Genomic DNA, 20,888 nt, shown 5'->3' on the forward strand with positions numbered 1-20,888 from the left:
CAACTCCCAGCATGCCCCGGGACCCCGGGCCCCGCCCCCGCCGCGCGCGCGCCCTGTCGCGTGAAGGGTGAGCGCGGGGCAGGCCGGGAATGCGAGTCGGGATTGGCCGGCGCGCACCCCGCTTTCCAGCGTGCCGGGCAGCAGGAAGCGGCGGCGGTGGAGCGGGAAGCGGCGCGGCGAGGCGAGGAGCTGCTCCCGGTGAGTCCCCGGCGGAACCGCCTCCCCACCCCTCGGAGCGTCGCGTCGTCGGGCCGCGACCCGGCTGGGAATTGAAAAGGGATCGATTTAATGCGCGGTTTGATGACGTAATAAGGACTAAAGAGGCGGCAGCGCTGCCGCGCGCCGGGCTCGGGGCAGCAGCGGCCCGGTCCCCTCTCGGGGTGCCCCACGGAACCCCCGTGCCTGGCGGCGCCGCCCGAACCGCGCCCGCATCCCCCGTGCGCGGCGAGCCCTGGGCACGGGCCAGGCCTTCCGCCTTCGCCCGCTCCGGGCACTCGGCGGCCGCTCCATTGGCTTCTGCGTCCGGCGCGAGCGCTGCCGCGCCTCGCGATTGGCGGGGGTCGCGCTGACTGACACCGGCGACCGCCAATGAGGCCGCGGGCGGCCGCGGGGCGCGCGGGCCGCAGCCGCGGGAGGCGCGCTCGGGTGGTGGGAGCCCCGGGTGGGGCGGCCGGCGGTGGGGGCGCCGCCTGGCGGCCGTTGTGCCCACGATCCCGGCGGGAGAGGCACCGATCCCGCGTCCGCGCCGCGGGGCCCAGGATCGGGATCGGGATCGGGATCGGGATCGTGCTTGAGCGCTGGGTGCATGAGGAATTCCTGCTTCTGCACTGGCCAGGCCACGGCTTCAACCCTTCCCAAGATGGCGGTGCTGTGGGCACGCCGCATCGGCTCCTCGGGTCGCCCGACCTGCCCCAGCACTGCCCCGCCTGCGCCTCCGGGATCCATGTGCGGGAAACAGACATCTGGTGCCTGGAATCCGAGGAGCTCCTGATGTAGCCCAGGAGAATAGTAATAATATCATGTTTCATTGAGGCAGATTTATAAAAGCAGCTCTGCGAATCATATGCACATTACATGAAATGCGTCCAGGGCTACAGGCTTATAAGGCTAAGGCAGTATTTCGATGAGTCTTTCAAGGAAATTGCACAGTCAACTGAAGCGGTCCACTCTGTCGCACATCTTTGAGCCCACTCATAAGTGGGAATTTGGATCGCTTCTGTCCGTCTTCCTCGGCTGCTTTGTTTTCCCAGCTGTAGTTTTCACTCCTTCCTCCAAAGCAGTCACGCTCTTACTGAACATGTGCTGTTTTGTCAGGCCTTTTTGTGCAGTATGACTGAGGTTTTTAAAACGAGAATACTCAATGCTGCAACTGCATTTAGATACACAGTACGTTCATGTTTTTACTAGTGCTGTGTAAATTAATGAACTGCCTGACATAAACTGTATGTTCCTTACTGTGTTTTGTAAGAGTTCTAAGAAAAAGCTTTTTAAAGTATCTTGTGTTTGCTAGGCTAAGGTTGATCTATTATTTTGAGATTTGGGGTGTTTCTTTTTAAGATATCCCTACAGTAAGTTTGGAAGTAAAGCAAAAACCATGGGAGATGAAAATCATGAGGGTTGGAGATCAAATTTTTCTATTCAGGAATTATGATTTTAATTGCAAGTCATCTGCCCTTTTGTAATGTGTCAAAAATGGGCAAGAAGAATTAAACTGTGTAGTAGGTAGCTGACACCTTCCCACATGAGACTTTATTTGAAACACCATATGGTGAAAGAAAGGCAGGAACTTCTGATTGTCTGTCTTAGACCCACCATTACAGATGAAGTGAAGAGAATGCAGCAGCAGCATCTGTACCCTTCCACCTTGTCTTCCCCTGCGCGCTGGGCTCCTCTGCCCACTTGAAGACCCTGACAGTTGTTTCTGGTGTGAAATATGGAATACATAGAACTTTCTTAAGGAAGGATTTGCTTTGATGTTTGATCTTTGTGTACTGTCAAGCCTCTTCAACAAGAAAGGAGATTTAATCCCTGGTACAGAGAGCAGCCGACAAGCTCTAAGTAATGTCCAGGTGTTAGAAAAACAAATTACTTGTGGGTAAAATTGCCTTTTTAAGCTTATGAAGACATACTTCAGTTATCTCAGATCTAAGGGCAGGCTAACAAAGCCTAGGAAAATGGGTGTACCACTGATAGTAGACACAGACAGTCTAGAATTTAGAGGCCACAGGGACATGTAGCAGAAACCCCAAAATAAGGAAGAAACTAATTAAGCAAACCTAGCAATTGTGTTGGAATTGGTTCCAACTGGGTAGCAGGTAATTCTGGCTGGGGGAGATTGCAAGAACCAACCCAAGAAACCTGATCCAAAAGAAGAGAGAGACTGAGCGTGTGGACTAATTAGCACAGGAAACAAGAAAATCATTAACCAGTAGAAGAGAGAATACTAATTAATTAGAGAACTATGTTACTTGTAACCAATGAACACTAATCCTTTTGCTTGGTAAAATGTATAATAATTAGTAAAAAGTTTTTATAGTTGGGTACTTGATTTGTGGAATTCTCCCGGGCACCCAGGCCTGCACAACTCTGAAATAAGTAATCGATGTCACCTCGAGTGTGTAGGTTTTTGGCTTGTTGCACACTAAGTAACGAATCCAACTTTTGCAGATAGCATTTTTGTGATTGGCAAGGTAGCAGTAGCAGGTAGAGCTGGATTTCCCTAAGTAGTTGCTTCTGCTCTGCTTATTTCATTCTCTTGGCAAAACAACTTCTTCATGGGTGACTTTTCTGAGACAAGAAGGGAGTGTGTTTTGTGGTGTAAACAGGAACTCCATAATTCTTTTTTTCTGCAGCATTCTAAGTGTAAGCCACATTAGTGTGGGAGTTGAAGATGAGCGTAGCTGCATGGATCTGAAGTAATTTTGCCTGGAGGTACTTTGTGAAGTGCTTTCGTTGAAGCACTTGGATGCTCTCCTGAAGTTATTCTGCATATGCAGCAGACTACTGACTGCATCTCATCCACAGGCACCGAGTTCTGCTAACCCTCTCCAGGTCTGAGATCCTCTGCAACTCCCACCCCCAGCTATGTTTATTGTGTTAGTAAGGGAGGAAGTGCTATCAGACTACAGGCATTATATGTCAGAAGGCTGGCAAAGAATATTTCACTTTACAGAGGAAGAAGTATAAGTAGGATGGATGAATAAGCTTGAGAGCAAATGAAATCCCTGGCAATTGTAATGCACTCAGAAATTGAAAATTGCTGCTGTATTACATCCATATTTAAAGGAAGTAAACAACTTGTGTTCATGAGCTGCAAAGTGTGACTTAAATATAAAAGTTTTAAGAACTGTCTGTTATCCAAGTGGATTGGAGGGATTGCAAGAACTGTATGAAGATTCTGAGATTATGCTGCTGTGGTATTGGATGAGTAGCTGTGGGATGTTGTGTTGCGGTAGTATTTGCTTTGAGGGTGGTGGGTCCCTGCTGAATCTGTAGGATAAAGAAATACCCACTTTGGCTGTTTCTTCATGTGTCCAAATAAGACAATATTCCACATCATTAACTGTGCCATTTCCTACCTGTCCGCTAACATTGGGTAAAAAACCTGTTAGCAAGACAGTTTTTCCGTTCGTTTTATAGTCCTGGCAAATTGCTAGTTAGTTCACATTTGTATAATAACCTGTCTCTGCACTGTGTCTCTGCACAGTATTTACTGAGTGGCACAGTATTCTTACTCTCATACCACATTTGTTTTGCAGACCAGGCCTTTTGCCATGGAAGCTGAGGAAATGATGGAATGTATCCAGGAATTCCCTGAACACTATAAAGTTATTTTGGATAGACTGAATGAACAACGTGAGCAGGACCAATTTACAGATATCACTCTGATTGTCGATGGTATGTACAGACCTGAGAACTAGTTGGTATTCAGAGAATTCTGAAAGCTGTGCTGGGATGATGTTGGATTTATCATGGTCAGGTGTCAGACGGGGCTGTGAACCAATTCTTAGTTCCGTACCTGTGTGCAAGTTACTTGCAAAGTTTCATCGTAGTGGTTAATAATTTTGCTTCTGCTTTCCCAAACAAGAGACTAAAATGCTTTCAGATAGAAGCCCTCTTTGAAACTGCTGTGGTATATTTAATGTGCTAAGGATTCCCAAAACATTGTTAAATTTTTGATTTGAGCTGTCTGACTGCATTCAGAGAACCTTTATAAATACTGTGTTTAAATTTTAAAAACCCACACCTTGAAACAATATTTGCTTCTCGCAGCAGCTTCTCTAGTATCTGTCTACTATTTTAATGTATACTTAGAAAAAGGGTAGAAGCACACACTTTTTGTATGTGTTCTAAGGGCATAAAAACTGTTTTTAAAGGATTATGAAGATACTAGTGCTTATTATTTCCTTAGAAAAGATGGTATGTGGTAGATTATTTAAGTCTGCTTCATATTCCAAACACGTCTTAGAATGGATGAGCACTACAGGGAATATAGGCAGTGTCCAGTAGGCCAGGTTAGCTAAGGGAGTAACACCGGACCTTTTAAAGGATAGCAACAAATCACTTGAAGAAAAAGGATCCTACAGAGTCCAGATTAGAAGGGGGTAAGCAAATAAAGCCAAAAAAAATTCTTCAGGGACAGCCACACACAGTTTCACTGATAGTGCTTGCCCTGAATGTTTGCTCCTGCTCTGTCATTACCAAATCCTTGTTTTGAACTCTGAGCTGGTTTTCTGTGCAGCTGTGTAGTTCTAATTTGTGTTGCTTCCTTTATCCCTGCACCACTGAGCCCTATGAATATGCATGCTTCAGCTGGGGAGAAGAAATACAGACTCTGGAAGACAGAAAGAATAGAGCAGAACCACTTTTGTTCTGTGGTGTTGTCATGGTTTGACACTGGCGCCATGCCAGCACCCCCATGAAAACGCACCTTCCTAAATAATTGCTGTGAGATGTGATCGGGAACAGAGCAGAGCAGGCCCAAGCTTGATAACAAAGAAAAAAAACTTATTACTACTACCAGTAGAAAAACCACAGACACTAAATCCAGGATGAAGACCTTCCAAAACGCTCCTCCTCCTCCCACCTGATTTCCAAAAAATTTCTCACAAACAGTGAGACACCACCCAGGATCTTGACCAAGTTGCCACCCTTCAGATAATCAATACTCAGTCCATCAAGGGAGACAGGAGTCTCTCCTGAGCCACAGACCCCCAGGAAACACAATTGCCACCCTTGTGTCTCCATGTCACACATGGCAACTGCCCGGAGAAAATCTGACATGGTGACACTCTCCTTTCCATGTCCCAGTGCTCTCACCACCGGGCATGGACAGACTGCTCATAGGGCTCCTTTAAGGATGCTTTGCCAAAGACCAAAAGAGACAACAGTTCAGCATCTCATCTTGGGACTACAGTCCTCCCCATTTTCCCCTGGGGCTGAGGGTCCAAGAACAGAGATCATCTTCTCTTCTTCTTCTCTGAAGACAGAGGGCCTCTCCACACCCTCTTCAACTTTCCTCTGTTCTCTCCATTCCTCTGTTGGTAATCACTGAAACAGGTCTCTTGGCCCACCACTGCATCCCCCCAAATGCAGTCTCTGTTGCAGGAGAATTTGGTTCAGTCTATGGCTAACAAGAAAAGTCCAGCCACAAGCCACTCCATCATCTCTTCCCAACTCAAAAATTTCCTCTTCTATCATCTCGGATCCCAGACTGTCTCTCTTCTACTTCAAGTCAAGAAGGAGTAATATTTTACAAAGCCTTCATTTCTCAGGAAAGGGTTAAAAGTTCAGACTCCCCAGACGGCTGAAATCTCTGCTCAGAAGCCAATTCCCAAGGCCAAGGCTGGGCACCTCACCCCCTTCTCCTTCTCCTCCTCGCCGGCAAAGTTACAGGTGCCGTCCGGACTCTCTGTCTCTTCCCTCTGGGGGGGGATGACAAAGACATCTCCGCTTCTCTCCACCCTTCCGTCCACAGGAGCTGGCTCAGTTCCAGTCCTTCTACCCCTCGGCTCACCTCGACCAGGCCTCATGGCTTCCCCTCCCCCACCCAGCCTGTGGCTGGGCGGGGGAGATCTGCACAGCACCCTGACCAGAACCAAAGAGAGCGAGCTCTTGGGAGTTCCTGCTTTTCACCCCCTGTGTTCTCAGAGGCGTATCCCTATCTTCAGTGGTCACTTCAGGTGCCAATATCCAAACCTGACCACTGATTGGTTTGACCCAACTTCCTGGAAAAATTCGCTTCCATGTCAAACCACGACAGGTGTTTGTGCTGGCAGTGGTGATATCAGTCTGTAGGAGCAACAAAAACATGAGGCATACAGAGCTGAGTCCAAGACATAGCAAGAAAAGTTTCAGTAGAAATTTCCCATAATTCATTTCTTAATATCTGAAAAGAGAAACGAGTGAGTGAGTGAGTTGTCCAGCTAGTTGAGTTGCAGAGCTTTAGCAAGGTCAGCAATGTCAGCAAGGTTCTGTGTGAGAAGGTACGAGCCAGCTGCAGTACTATCCTCTTTTACAAGGAGAGTCACTCAGTATATGCTGCTGGAATAGATGTTTACACTGGGTGGTCTTTTTTCCTGCATCTGCACTTATTCTGCACTATGAGGGGAGGAAGGTGTTACCTTAAACCAAACTTTTGTCTCCCTTTGCAGGTCACCATTTCAAAGCTCATAAGGCAGTTCTTGCTGCCTGTAGCCAGTTCTTCCACAAATTCTTCCAAGATTTCACTCAGGAGCCATTGGTGGAGATTGAAGGTAATCTGACTTGTGCAAGTAAAAGCATTCAGAGTTGTATGCCCAAGCTGCAAATTATTGTAGCATCCTGCGTAGAGGCTAGTTCATAGAATCATAGAATGTTTAGGGTTGGAGTAATAGAATGTTAAGATTATCTAGGCCCAACCTCCCCTTCCATGGGAAGGGGTGCCTCCCACTAGACCAGGTTGGTCAAGGCCATATCCAGACTGGATTTGAACACTTGAACATGCTTGGTTATTGCAGTTAACTTTCTAGATCTTAGTTCTTGAGTTGTTCTAAGCTACCATAACTGGAAAGAAAACCTCCCTGAAGAAAAATCAAAATGAGAACAATATTAAGTATATTGGAAGGGATAATGTGAGATTATGTGAGATTATATTTCTTTTTTTTTTTGCCCTTCTTTCCCCTAATACATGGCTAGTGAAGGTCAGGCAGACCCTGTATATGTTTTTAGGACTAGCAGTACTACACAAAAGCTTTCCCAGAGAAAAGCCATTCCAGTCAGCTGAAAAAGGCTGTCAGTGATGGCCAATGGCAGATGCCTTGGCTGGGATGCAAGAGCAAGGCCAACATGGTGCAATACTTATGTGGTAGGCAGGGAGGAAATGAAATTCCTAGAGCAGCATTTCAGCCTCCAGGAACAGTATTTTTGTGTTTAAATCTATATATTATTGAAACAGCTTTTTGTCCATCTTATCATTCCTTTTATTTTTGTCATGGCAAAACTCCACAGTTGTTTTAGACTATGTTTCTCTAGTAGGATTTTTTATTCCAACATGAGTGAGGCTGGAACTAGGTGATTATAAAGGTCTCAGGTCTCTTCCAACCCAAACCATTCAGTGGAGCCATTTAAGGGTGTGACCTTTATGAAATGGTGACTACAGTACTGTGATCAAAATGGTGTGCAGGCAAGTGTGCAAGATTCTTTGGCAAGATAAGGCTGCAGAATTGTTAAAGGTAACTTGTTTCTCTTGCCTGTACACAGGTGTAAGTAACATAGCATTTCGTCACCTAATTGAGTTCACCTATACAGCAAAGCTAATGGTACAAGGTGAGGAAGAAGCAAATGATGTTTGGAAAGCTGCAGAGTATCTACAGATGCTAGAAGCAATCAAAGCACTTGAAATCAGGTAAGCACATAAGCCTCTTTTTCTTTCCAACACTGAAGGAGAGAGTCTCAATAAGGCTACTGCACGAGCTGGCTGCTAGTATTTTGCAGTGCTGTTCCTTATGCTGGAACCTCCTTGTGTAGACCCATGTATTCTTCTACTGTAACATACATTTCAGAATTACACAGGGTAAAACAAGAATGTCATATTCATTGGGCTAGAACTCAATGACAAGTGACATGGCTTCTAAATATTGCTGATGTTGTAGGGCTGTGATTCTGTGGTACCTGATAGTTGGTCTCTGTGCTGTCTGATGGCCCACAATTGACAGCTGGCTGTGCAGTGACAATGTGTTTCTGGTAATCAGACAACATTAACAAGTTTGTGCTTGTTTTGATTTCATGGTGCTTGTTTTGTTTTGTGGTGTTTTGATTTTGTGTAGCTTTCTGCTATTTCTGAGAGAATAAGTAGTGATCTTAAAACCTCTTGCTGCAAAATTCATCTCTCAAATTTCTTGAATGAATGTAACTGTTAAAGTCGGTTTTATCTGGGTTGAATACTCAATCAAATGTTGCTGCAGCACTTATCCAGTACCAGGAATTGTAATCTATTGCACAAGTCTAGCTTGAAAAAAATGGGTGCCAGTCCCATCATACTGTTTTTCATCCCCTTTCTTCCATTTCACTTCTATAAAGTACTCTCATGTTCTCATTCCTTCTGCATGCTACACTAATTGTTTTTGGTATGTGATCCAGGAGCTCCTTGCAATGTACCTGTGATCTGGTTGACATTAGAAATCCAGGCTATATGAAACTGGGTTTAGCTACTGTTTTCCTGTGTGTGAACAGACTAAGGTGCCATTTATAAGCTGTGGCCTGCATTACATCATTAGTTACACATCTGCCAATATGACTTGGAGATACTGGGCAAAGTCTTGTCTCTTGTTACTAGAAAGCCTGGAAGTAATAGGGAGTGCATTACATGAAAGGATTCATGATGGTTCAGATGAAGGTTAAAAGCACAGTTTACTCCAGTCAGTCTATATGATGGGAAGATAGCAAATTATGTTTGAAACTGATGATCAGTAGTAAAACCTCCAGCACAGTAGTGCTGTGGATGACTTGAAAGCATTGACCCACTCAGCTGTGTCTGTGTTTGAGATGCCATGCCATCCCTGACATTTTGGAGGAAGGGCATTGTGTGTACGTTATGCAGAGAAAACAGCACAGAACTGAGAGCTGTGATTAAGCCCAGAAAATTAAACTAGAATACTCCTTTCACATCCTGGTAGCTTTTTTTAATGTCAGCTATTAGCAGTGTGCCTTCCTGAATTTTGGGATGCGTTAACCCTTGTATGTATAATCATCATGTGAAGTCACAGCTAAAGTGTTTTCTGACGAGCTCTAAGTACTGTTTAGAGTTGCAGACAATCCAGAGCTTAACAGGTGAATGGCATAGGAGGGACTTAAACCTTATTTCTGAGTAGGCAGGCCAAAGAAGTAATAATTTTAGAGAAATTTTCTTTCCAAGTACAGAATTTCACAAATTTTTAGATAAGCCATTAGGTTAACTGGCTTTTCTTCTTGATAGATGATTTGTATCATTCAAGCAGAGCTATTTACTTTAAATACTTAAAAATACTTTATCAGATTTAACAACATTATTTTACTGCACTGCAGAGTGTAGATTGAGGACAAATTAGCTCCTGATGTGCACACAGATAATGTGGTCATCATTCAGCTTCGAGAAACAGATGGGAGAGTTTTGGATTCAGAACCTCATTACTAGACAGGAATTATGTCATTGTTAATTGATCTTAACCATGTTTATGCAAATGCTTTTCAGGAACAAAGAAAATTCATCACCCTTAGAATCAAATGAAGCACAAGGTAAAAATAAACCAAAAAAGAGGAAGATTGCTGAAACTTCTAATGTTATCACAGAAACACTGCCATCTGCAGAATCAGAGCCTGTTGAAATTGAGGTTGAGATTGCTGAAGGGACGATGAAAGTGGAGGATGACAGCATTGAAACCCTTGAAGAAGTAGCTTCTGCAGAGCAATCCATAAAGTACATACAGACAACAGGTACATCAGATGAATCTGCTTTGGCTCTTTTGGCAGATATCACCAGCAAGTATCGTCAGGGAGAGAGAAAATGCCAGGAGCAAGAAGAAGGTGATAGTGCAACTGACACCTCGTGCAAACAGATAGAAGGTATTGAAATTGTGGAACTTCAGCTGTCACACATGAACAATTTATTCCACTGTGAGAAATGTAACTGTTCATTTAAATTGTTTTACCATTTTAAGGAACACATGAAAACACACTCATCTGAGAATTACAAATGTGACATATGCAATAAAAGATACCTACGAGAGAGTGCTTTGAAACAGCACCTCACCTGTTACCACCTTGATGAAGGTGGTGCCAGCAAGAAGCAAAGACCTGGCAAGAAAATACATGTATGCCAGTACTGTGACAAGCAGTTTGACCACTTTGGGCATTTTAAAGAGCACCTTCGGAAGCACACAGGTAAGAACACTGCTACAGACCTGTGCTGGTGTCCTTCATTCTAGTATTTTGGGCTTTTGCATGTTTTGGGGAAATAGAAAATATGCTGAAGAAAATAAATGCGTCCTGAGTGCTAGAAATACTTGGCTTCTACTTATAACTAAAATGGTGGTATGTCTTTTTGTTTGTTCATGTTTTTTTGTTTTCCATTGATGTTGGAAACTTTTAGGGGATTGAGTCAATTAAAAATAACCACCTAAAACCAGAAAGTAGTAAGGAAGCTTCTCTGTCAAGTCTGTTAAATCTTAGAGATTTTTTTCAAAATACTTCCTTAAGTCATGTCCCCTTCTTCAGAAATACCAAACTGAGGAACTACTTTTATTTTCAAATTTTTGTAGTAAATATTTCTGTTGAAATATTATTTGAATCACAATCTTCTTTGTGGAATACAGTCTAGAGAGTTTCTTTATCTAACAGAACTTCTGACCAAATGCCTATTAGACATAAAATACCGTCGAAGAATTATGTCTTGTACCATCATGTTTGGAAATTTTATCTTTGATCTTGTCTCTTCTCATCTATGATATGAATTTTCTTGGTTAATTAAGCAAAACTACTAAAACTGGCAAAACATTCTTAATCATTATAGTACACTTTTTTTACTCTTTGAAATCTGGGTAGCAAAAATCTTTTGAGTACAAAGTGATTTGTGCTCCTCCTTTCTTTTTAGTATAGGAGATTACTTCTTCATCTTACTGAAAAGTCAGCTGACTGAACAGACACTGAGAATGACACAGATAACTGAATGTAAAATATATGCGGTCTTGATCTTCCAGATGTTTTTGTTTAATATGCCGGTCATGAGTCATAAGTAAAAGTTTAATGGAGGGTAGCAGCTCTGTTTCTTTACCAGCTTGTTATTGTTAAAGCCTTTTAATTAGAATGTCTTAATTTAATTAGCCTGTATCTGTGTATGGGACTGCTGAGTATTGATATATGGCAGTGTCTGGTCTATTCCCAACAGCCTCTTAAAAGTTCCTTTTATAAACAAGCTTTGGGAAGTCCTTATCCCCTGTAAAGCAGGGAGTGTTTCTCCATTATAAGCAATTCAAATAGGTGCAAGCAAGCAAGCCAAGCCTTTCCTAGACATAGACCATGGTGGAGAGATGAGCTGGCTGATAACAAGACAAAACAATCCTTCACTTTCAGAGTCAGTCCTGAAGGCACAGAACATAATATCAGGCATAAACAGAACACAACTGGGGATACAAGCACCATAATGTTGTCACCCTAGGACATTCCAACCCTTATCTCCAAATCATCAACATAACTACCAATCATCATGTAAAAACTTCATCAAGTAAAAACTTCCATCTTTCACTTACTCAGACCTTCAACACTTACACATTTCCTTCTATCTCACTTGCTCATATCTTCGACACTTACACATTTCCTTCTGTCTCATGTCTGTGTGGTTTGATGTACAAACAATGGCAGTAACATCCAGCAAACAGTGATATTTGCATATGAGTCTCACCCCACAATCAGGTCTCCCTGAGGTACACATCCTGTTGTTCCATCTCTCTGCATTATCCACCATGTACAACCTGGTCCCTGAGCAAAGACAATCCCATGAATGGGTTTCTCTGTACTCGAGGTAGAATTGATCCACACCGTCTTCCGTAACAAACCTCTGACGTGCCACTGGGACTTTATCTCCGTCCACTATATTCAGGGACTCAGACTGGGCAGTACCTGCTCGGTTGGTGGAACCTCGGGTGTTAACTAACCAGGTGGCCTTTGCTAAATGCTGCTCCCAGTTTTTGAAAGATCCCCCACCCAATGCTTTCAGGGGGGTTTTTAACAGTCTGTTGTACCTCTCCACTTTGCCTGCAGCTGGTGCATGGTAGGGGCTATGGTACACCCACTCAATGCCATGTTCCCTAGCCCAGGTGTTGATAAGACTGTTCTTCAAATGAGTCCCATTGTCTGACTCAATACTCTCAGGGGTACCATGCCTCCAAAGGACTTGCTTTTCAAGGCCCAGAATGGTGTTACGGGCTGTGGCATGAGACACAGGGTAGGTTGCCAGCCATCCTGTGGTGGCTTCTACCATTGTGAGCACGTAGCGCTTGCCTTGGCTTGTCTGGGCCAGCGTGATGTAGTCAATCTGCCAGGCCTCCCCATACCTGTACTTGGACCACTGCCCACCATACCATAGAGGCTTCACTCGCTTGGCCTGTTTGATGGCAGCACACGTCTCACAGTCATGGATAACCTGAGAAATACTGTCCATGGTTAGACCTACCCCTCAGTCGTCCCGTGCCCACTTAAAAGTGGCATCTCTACCCTGATGGCCTGAGGCATCATGGGCCCATTGTGCTAGGAACAACTCCCCCTTGTGTTGCCAATCCAAGTCTATCTTTGACACCCCTATCTTTGCAGCCTGATCTACCTGCTGATTGTTTTGCTGCTCTTCATTAGCTCTACTTTTGGGGACATGGGCATCTACATGGTGAACCTTCACAGGTAGTTTCCCTACGCAGGTAGCAATGTCTTTCCATTCTTCAGCAGCCAAAATTGGTTTTCCTCTACGCTGCCAGTCAACCTCTTTCCACCTCTCCAGCCATCCCCACAGAGCATTGGCTACCATCCATGAATCAGTGTAGAGGTAGAGCTTTGGCCACTTCTCTCTGCAATGTCAAGGGCCAGTTGAACGGCTTTGAGTTCAGCAAGTTGACTTGATCCACCCTCTCCTTCAGTGGCCTCTGCAACCCGTCGTGTGGGGCTCCATACAGCTGCTTTCCACTTCCAGTTCATCCCTACGATGCGACAGGAACCGTCAGTGAAAAGAGCATAGCGTGTTTCCTCTGCTGGCAACTGGTTGTATGGTGAAGCTTCTTCAGCCCGTGTCACTGGTTCTTGTTCTTCATCTGTGACACCAAAACTTTCACCTGCAGGCCAATTTGTAATTACTTACAAAATCCCAGGGCAATTCAGTTTACCAATATGGGCACGCTGCGTGACGAGAGCAATCCACTTGCTCCATGTAGCACTGGTGGCATGGTGGGTGGAGGGAACCTTTCCTCTGAACATCCACCCCAGCACCGGTAGTCGGGGTGCCAGGAGGAGTTGTGCTTCTGTACCAATCACCTCTGCGGCTTGGACTCCTTTGTAGGCGGCCAAGATTTCCTTCTCTGTTGGGGTGTAGTTGACTTCGGACCCTCTGTAGGGTTTCATATAACATATGAAATCTAATTACTTACAGATTAGCATTTTCAAAAGCCTTAAGCTTAAAATCGGAACAGATATCAGCATTTAACTGTGGTCTTCTAAGGAGAGTGAAAAAGCTCCAATTCTGTTATAGGCTTTCTAAATTCTGAGCTCTGTATACCAATGGTTGAATGCTAAAATGAACTTGAAAGGCCTGTGAGAAAATGTCCTAAAAATGTTTTACCCTGTTGTTGTTCAATCACTATACCAGCAATTACATTAAAATAGCAGTGGGGCAGTAATAGGATGATAAAATGGCTTGGTTTGGAAGGGACCTTACATATCATTTAGTTTGACCCTCTGGGACCATGGGCAGGGTACCTTCCACTAGACCAGGCTGCTGCCAGCCATATCCATCTGGGCCCTGAACAATTCTCATGGAGGGGATAACCACAGCTTCCCTTGGATACTTGTTCCTGTGCGTCACCACCCTCTGAGAAATTAATTTCTTCCTAATATCTAACCTAAACCTACTCTGTTTCAGCTCAAGGCCATTCCCCTCTTTGTTATTATCACTACATTCTCTTAAAAGTCCCTTTCCAGCTTTCCTGGAGGCTGCCTTTAGGCACTGGAAGATGTTCTTTGACCTCCCTGAAGCCTTTTCTTCTCCAGGCTGAGCAGCCCCAATGCTTTCAGCCTGTCTTCACAGCATAGCTACCAAGAGGATCTGCTCCATGATTTTTAGGGCAGTGTCATGGTTTGACAGGGAAGTGAATTTTGGCATGGATGTGAGACTGACTGGCCCGTAGTTCTCCAGCTCTTCTTTATATCCCTGTTTTAAAAGGGTTGTGTTTCTGCTTTTCCAGTCATCTTGAACTTCACCACACTGCCACACCTCAAATTTTATGGATAGTTGCTTAGCAACTTCCTTCAGCTCTCTCAAGACCAGCAGATGCATCTCATCTGGTCCCATGGACTTAATTTTTGTGTTTGAGTTTGTCCAGGAACTCTTTGGTCATCCATGCATGCTCTGTAAAATCATAGAATTGCAGAATGGTTTGCATTGGTAGGAACCTTGAAGATCATCTAGTTCCAAACCCACTAGTTGTTTGGGCAAAATCCATGATTTTTGACCTGTAGGACTGAGGCCAGTTTAGCTTCCTCTGCCTTTCCTGTATGACACTCTCCAAATATGTAGCATTTTGTAACCATTGAGGGGAATGTTCCCACCATTTAACATCTTTTTGTAGCATTCAGGTGCTTAAGTTCCAACTTCAGCTACTTGAGAATTTCTTTTAGAAATGTAATTAAGAACTAGTAAATATTTCTGAAGAATGTTTTTCCACTGCAATATCCAATAACTGTTGCATGCCTGAAAACGCAGGCTTTTAAACTAGCTAGGATTGATCCTTATGGTATTCACTGAAATACCATAGGCTCAGCCTCTTTTGGAGTTCATTATCCATTTGTTTCAGTAGTGATGTTGGTGGCAGTACCTATACAGATTATTACAGACTTTCAGAGGAAAAACACTCTTCCAGGTTTTTTTGTAAATTAATTTGCTTGAATGTCATTGTGTTTGTGCATGGTGCAACACCCTTTGTTCACTACCACTTGATGACAGCACAGTACCTTGGATAATAAAAACACCTGCTTTCAGCTTCCCCTGCTGTTGTCCTTAGCTGGCATCTAAGTTTGATACCATGACTGAAATAAAGTGGCCAAACTGAGAGGAATTTTTATCTTGCTTGTGTCCATTTATGTACCTCTGTGCTCTCTCTTCAGTTTATTTTGGGGAAAAGTTGGGTGCACAGGTTATTTTTGTTTTAGTATTGATTCACTGTTATTTCACAATCATTCTGTGCCAGCTTCATTTACTGGAGCTCAGTTTCAAGCATAAGCTGTTATTACTGAAAATAAAAGGTTGTATTATTTAAATTCTTCCTTCTTTAATATGTCACTTTGTATATTGACTTATGTTGATTCTTTAATTGTAGCTATTATCAGACGAAAAGTGTAAAATAGCGCCTATTTCTTTAAAAGATTTTGCCAGAATAGTAATATAATTTCCACAAATACCTTAAAAGCTACTGGTAATTGTTACATTGGTTTTCTTCTAAATGAGAGTTATCACTCTACATCAGTTTTTTGCCTTTTTATATTGAATTTTCATCTCCTTTTCTGCAGAATAATCCCATTGGCCACACCTTTATAATGTGTTTATCAACCTAGACAAGAGAGCGAGAGGAAGAAGAGAGACCTGAAAGAAATCTGGGTGGTTTTATTCACTTACAAATCCTTGTATCTTTCTCAACAGGTGAAAAACCCTTTGAATGCCCAAATTGCCATGAACGTTTTGCTCGGAATAGCACGCTGAAAGGTCACCTGACAGCCTGTCAGTCTGGAGCTGGCGCTAAAAAGGGAAGAAAGAAACTGTATGAATGTCAGGTGGGTAATGGAAATAGGTGAGGTACCTCCCTCCTTCAAGGAGTGTGGGAGGACTGAACGGGAGAGGCAATGAGAGTGGGCTTATGTCTGTAAGAGCTACTTCAGTAAAATAAACTTCAGTAAAATAATGTTGAATCACAGAATATGCTGAGTTTGAAGGGACCCACAAGGATTGAGTCCAGCTTCCAGCCTTGCACAGGACACCTGGAGTCACACCCTGTCCCTGAGAGCATTGTCCAAATGCGTCTTGAGCTCTGTCAGGCTGGTGCTATGACCACTGTCTTGGGGAGGTGCTCCAGTGCCCAACCAACCTCTGGGTGAAAAACGATTTTGATATCCAGCCTAAATTTCCCCTGACACAACTTCAGGCCATTCCCTCGGGTCCTGTTAATGGTCACCACAGAGCAGAGATCAGTGCTGGCCCGTCCTCTTCTAACCAGGAAGTTGTAGACAGTAGTGAGGACTTTGGATCACATTCAATAATTTGCAGATAAATTCTCACATCTAAGTATCTCCATTTAAAATATGGAATTACTGAAGTGGAGCCTCATAGTACTTAAAATCATAGATGTTCTTCTGGGTAGGTTGCATTTTACATTGCTTCCTTTTCAAGATTCTTGATACACTGACCTAGACCTTTCCCACTTCTAAGCATGCTTCATTAAAAGTGAAGCCCAAAGTAAAGTCTAAACTACAAATTATTATTTAATTTCTTGTTCTATTATTCTCTGTTTGACACCAAACATACTGATTTTGTCTGGAAAGTAACTAAAATTTATTATGGCATTCTATAGTATTTTTTAAGCAAAATAAATGCTGTAGAGATTGCTAGGGTACTTGGTCACTATATGTAACTGACGTTTGAAAAGCTGTTGAGATAAATCTTACTTCACTTTTAAAGAGCTGATTCAAGTCATAACTCCTTTTCTAAACTTCCTAATCCTCTCACAGATGTTGCAAATGTGGATTTGTGTCCCTTCAGCCTGAAGAAACTGCATCAGTTCTTGGATAAATTTTTAGTTTTTCTCTTTAGAACTAAATTTGAACAAATCTTTGTTCATTGAACAAAGAGGAGAAAAAGCTGTGGTTTCTTGATGAGTCCTTTTTGTGCTCTTCAGGTGTATGCATTGAATACTGAATTAGATTCTGTGTGGCAAGAACAGTAATTATGTGCATGGGCATTGCTGATAGTCATTATCTTTATGTATGACTAAGTAATTTTGTGTCTTTATCTGTAATATTAGTATTTTAAAAACTGTATGTGCAGTCTCTTTCTGAAATGTGAGCCTGGGCGGGGGGGGAAAGTGTGGCAATAGTATTACTACCTATTTTAGCAGACTTCAGCAATTGAGATGTTTGTCTTGACTACACAGACCTGCTGTTGAGTTAATGCTGTCAGATACTCCCTCCATCATCTTTCCGTGCAGTTACTGAAAATGATGAAGAAATAGAACCTCCCGTTTCAAAACTGTTTGTCAGCAGTGAAGGGGTGTTGAAATGTGTGTTCTTGTTGCTCTCTACTGCCAAACACATTTCCATGGACAAAGACTCCCGAGCCTGTGGGTTTTTTTACTCCAAGCCTGACTCTACTCCACTATTCTATCTCCTCCTCCCTGCATCTCATTTATTTCTGCAGTCTCTGTGTGTTGTTTTCCAGCTATTTACCTCCAGTGCCAGCTGAAGGGAAGGAAAGGAGCTCATGTGCTTTGTCAAAACAGTGTGTCTGCTGTTGAGGCAGTACTTTTTGCTGGAAGAGAATGAGAGGGATGGAGTTTTAAAAGTTTTGTCTGCTGAAATCACTCAAGTGGGTTTTTTTAAATCACAAAGTGGGAGAGTTCAGCCTAGCCTGTTAAACCTCTCGATGTCATGAGCAAGTGAAAGCTGATAAGGAAAAGTTGTTCAGTAGTGCTCCATCTAGAATGTCAGTAAAAGAACAGTCTGTATTACACTTTCAGCGCACCCTATTAATACATAAATATTTTTCCACCCAAAACTCTAGTGCCAGACGTGTATTGATTGGGGTTTGATACTGTACATGAATATCAGATGAGAAAACTTTCAAATGCTCTACTGACTTGTGAATTTTGTAGGCATCTTATGTATGCACAACTCAAAATAGCTCACCATTCTTAAAAGAGAATAAAATATCAAGTTTTCTGTTCATTTGAAGTTTTCTTCTCAGCTTTTACCTCTAACATGTATGTTTTTTGAATCCAAGTAGCAAGAAGCTATACTATGTATAGCTGTGATCTCAGATAGGCGCTGTATTTTATCACGTTTCTGTTGGCACTATTTAAAACACTGTATCTTTTGTTTCAGGTGTGTAACAGCGTGTTTAACAGCTGGGATCAGTTCAAAGACCACTTGGTAATACACACTGGTGACAAGCCCAACCACTGTACCTTATGTGATTTGTGGTTTATGCAAGGCAGTGAGCTGAGAAGGCATCTCAAAGAAAGGCACAATATTTCAGAACTGTTAGTGACAGAAGAGGTTCTTCCAGTGGAAGCTATGGAAACTGAACCAGTAACATCAATGACAATAATAGAACAAGTTGAGCAAGTCCATGTCCTACCAGTAATTCAGGTACAAGTGGATCCTGCACAGGTAACTATGGAACAGATGCACCAAGATCTCATACAGGACAATCAAGTGAAAGGCGCGCAGATGGAGGAACTACAGGAACAGGTGCAGATCAGTTACTTGGAAGTTGAACACATTCAGACTGAACAAGGTGCTGAAGTGCACATGGAGCAGTTACATGTGGAGCATGTAAATCAAATACAGATGGAAGAAGTACAGGCAGAACTTACAGATGGAACAGACCTTGAACAAGTAGAATATCAAAGTGTTGATCAAGGAGAAGCAGAAGAAAAGGATCATAATCAAGCAGATGATGCAGATAAGGAACATCACGAGCAAGCTGAAGACTTAAAAACACAACAATTAGTGGACACACAAAATGCAAAAGTGGATGACTAGGACTCATAATGACACTGCAGTTTTAAAAATGAAATACCAAATTATTTTTGTTAACTTTTACATTGATTTTTGAACCATCACTGGTCACCTTTCCAATATGCTGTCCAAAGGAAGTTGGACAAGTGGACCAAAATTAGCTTTCTTCAAGGACAGTTAAACTTCTCTCATATGTGAAAAATACTTCCCCATTCATGTAGTGCCATGAAAAAGAAACTACCACAGACAGGGACAACTTTGACATTTTTGGCAATGAATAGCTTGTATCATTGTATCATTACACCATTCCTGGGTATATGTAAAAGTAATTTTACCTCTTTTCCTCTTGCAGTAGAAGCAAAGTTTCTGGCAGGAGAGTAGGAAAACCTGAGGGCTTCTGTTGTAAGTGACAGTTACATACCTGTGAATTTTTGGATCTTAACTTTCAGGCTGGGATAGAAGCACTGTTGCTGGAGGTCTCGGAGCACAAAAGTCCTGTGCCTTTTCAACACTGAGTGGTTAAATTTCCACATAGTTTCTAGAGTTCTTGAGAACTTAGTTCTGTTACAGGCAGTGTAGGTAATGTTATAGTGCTTTATATTTTTGCTTGAAAATGCCAGTTACTGATTTTCTTTTTGCATTAAATTTAGAGGTGGGGGGCTGAGGGAGGGAACAGACTTCACTTGGAGGCAGCGGGACATGCTAAATAGGACATTTAAAAATAGGAAGAGCTTGGTAAAGTCTGTGATAAACATGATTTGGAAGAAAGCTACGAGCAGGCTTTTCTTTTATAAATAATAATTTTTGAAAATGAATATGTTTAAACATAAACAAAGAGACTTGTCTATATGGTATCAGGTTCTTGGGTTTTTTTTTTTTAATTAAATTCCGACACTTGACAAAAAGATGTGCTAAACATAAAAGCCATAGGTATGAATGCTAAACTGTGGATTGAAAACTAGAAGTGTAAATAGTTTAATCAATATTAGAAAATAAAACAATACCAACCATAAAATGTTGCATTATTTGTTTCATCCACTATGTTAGGAACAACTGAATGACTGGCAATTAAGTGCCAAGTTCCAGTGTTAAGGATCAATCTCATTTTTAATATGATTAATAGCTTTTTACTGTAAAGTTAGATTTGTTTAGAAAATACTTCTCTATGGTCAGGGATGTTAAGAATGTCTTAATTACTGCTGGAGGTTAAACGTGCTCCAAACTCCTGAAGAACTTTATTTTCAAAGCCTTAAGTGAAGGTGATTTATTAAAGAAATATGGATATTGATCTAGCACCGATATCCACCTGTGACAGACAAAAACTCTCTAACAGTTTAAAGTTAGAAAGTGTATGATTATTACGACGCTGGGCGGCATGCGGGATAGCTCCCAAATACACACCGCGCCCCTCAGGTGATTACAGAGTCCTTTTATCCATACAAGTATTGAATACCCAAAATACAAATACATATTCATCATTTTGGTACATCCCATTCCTCACTTCGTATGCTAGTCAGTTCAAAAGCTATTAAGCATGTGTAGTTTGTTCCTTGAAATGGGTCGGTGGTCCCTTTCATGGGGAGGGGTCCCAAAATGAGGAAGTAAATGAAGTCTTCCTCATTCTGACCTTTCTACCTTTTCAATGCAAATGTGACAAATGAACCTTGGTAGAACTCTCATTTCTTAGCTGTAGTTGGTTTCGGAACAGAAAAGGCCCACAATTGTCTTATGTTCCTAAAAGCTATTTGTCAGTTTCTATATTCCTCATTACAAACCCAGCTAACTAAACATTGTGTTGACAAGCAATCAATTATTAGTTAACTACTAACTCTTAACTTCATCAAGCAAGGCCTACCCATTTATTTTAATTATTTCCAATAAAGCTTATTTCT

At 42.5% G+C, this 20,888-nt stretch overlaps 1 protein-coding gene across 8 annotated transcripts; it reads left to right on the plus strand.

Annotated features, from left to right (window-relative positions):
* The first annotated feature begins 77 nt into the window (after nucleotides 1-77).
* On the plus strand, nucleotides 78-20,011 carry ZNF131 (zinc finger protein 131). 8 transcript variants are annotated; one of them, XM_068176153.1, is made up of 9 exons: nucleotides 78-198; nucleotides 3,759-3,897; nucleotides 6,654-6,755; nucleotides 7,741-7,885; nucleotides 9,710-9,753; nucleotides 9,988-10,071; nucleotides 10,174-10,398; nucleotides 15,908-16,038; nucleotides 18,358-20,011. In XM_068176153.1, exons 2-9 carry the CDS (start codon nucleotides 3,774-3,776, stop codon nucleotides 19,018-19,020), a joined length of 1,518 nt encoding a protein of 505 aa, XP_068032254.1. In that variant the 5' UTR covers nucleotides 78-198; nucleotides 3,759-3,773; the 3' UTR covers nucleotides 19,021-20,011. The 8 variants fall into 8 exon arrangements, with proteins under 8 accessions (XP_068032254.1, XP_068032252.1, XP_068032253.1 ...); XM_068176151.1 differs by having other exon boundaries at nucleotides 9,710-10,071; XM_068176152.1 differs by having other exon boundaries at nucleotides 9,988-10,398.
* Nucleotides 20,012-20,888: the final 877 nt, after the last annotated feature.

Source organism: Anomalospiza imberbis, chromosome Z (genome assembly GCF_031753505.1).
Source record: "Anomalospiza imberbis isolate Cuckoo-Finch-1a 21T00152 chromosome Z, ASM3175350v1, whole genome shotgun sequence".
Classification (NCBI taxonomy): Eukaryota; Metazoa; Chordata; class Aves; order Passeriformes; family Viduidae; genus Anomalospiza; species Anomalospiza imberbis.

Coding starts and splice junctions, on each gene's coding strand:
- ZNF131 (XM_068176155.1), top strand. CDS start 1,124: ATGAGTCTTTCAAGGAAATTGCACAGTCAACTGAAGCGGTCCACTCTG. Junction 1,328..3,758: donor TTGTCAGGCCTTTTTGTGCA/GTATGACTGAGG, acceptor TTTGTTTTGCAG/ACCAGGCCTTTTGCCATGGA. Junction 7,886..9,709: donor ATCAAAGCACTTGAAATCAG/GTAAGCACATAA, acceptor AATGCTTTTCAG/GAACAAAGAAAATTCATCAC.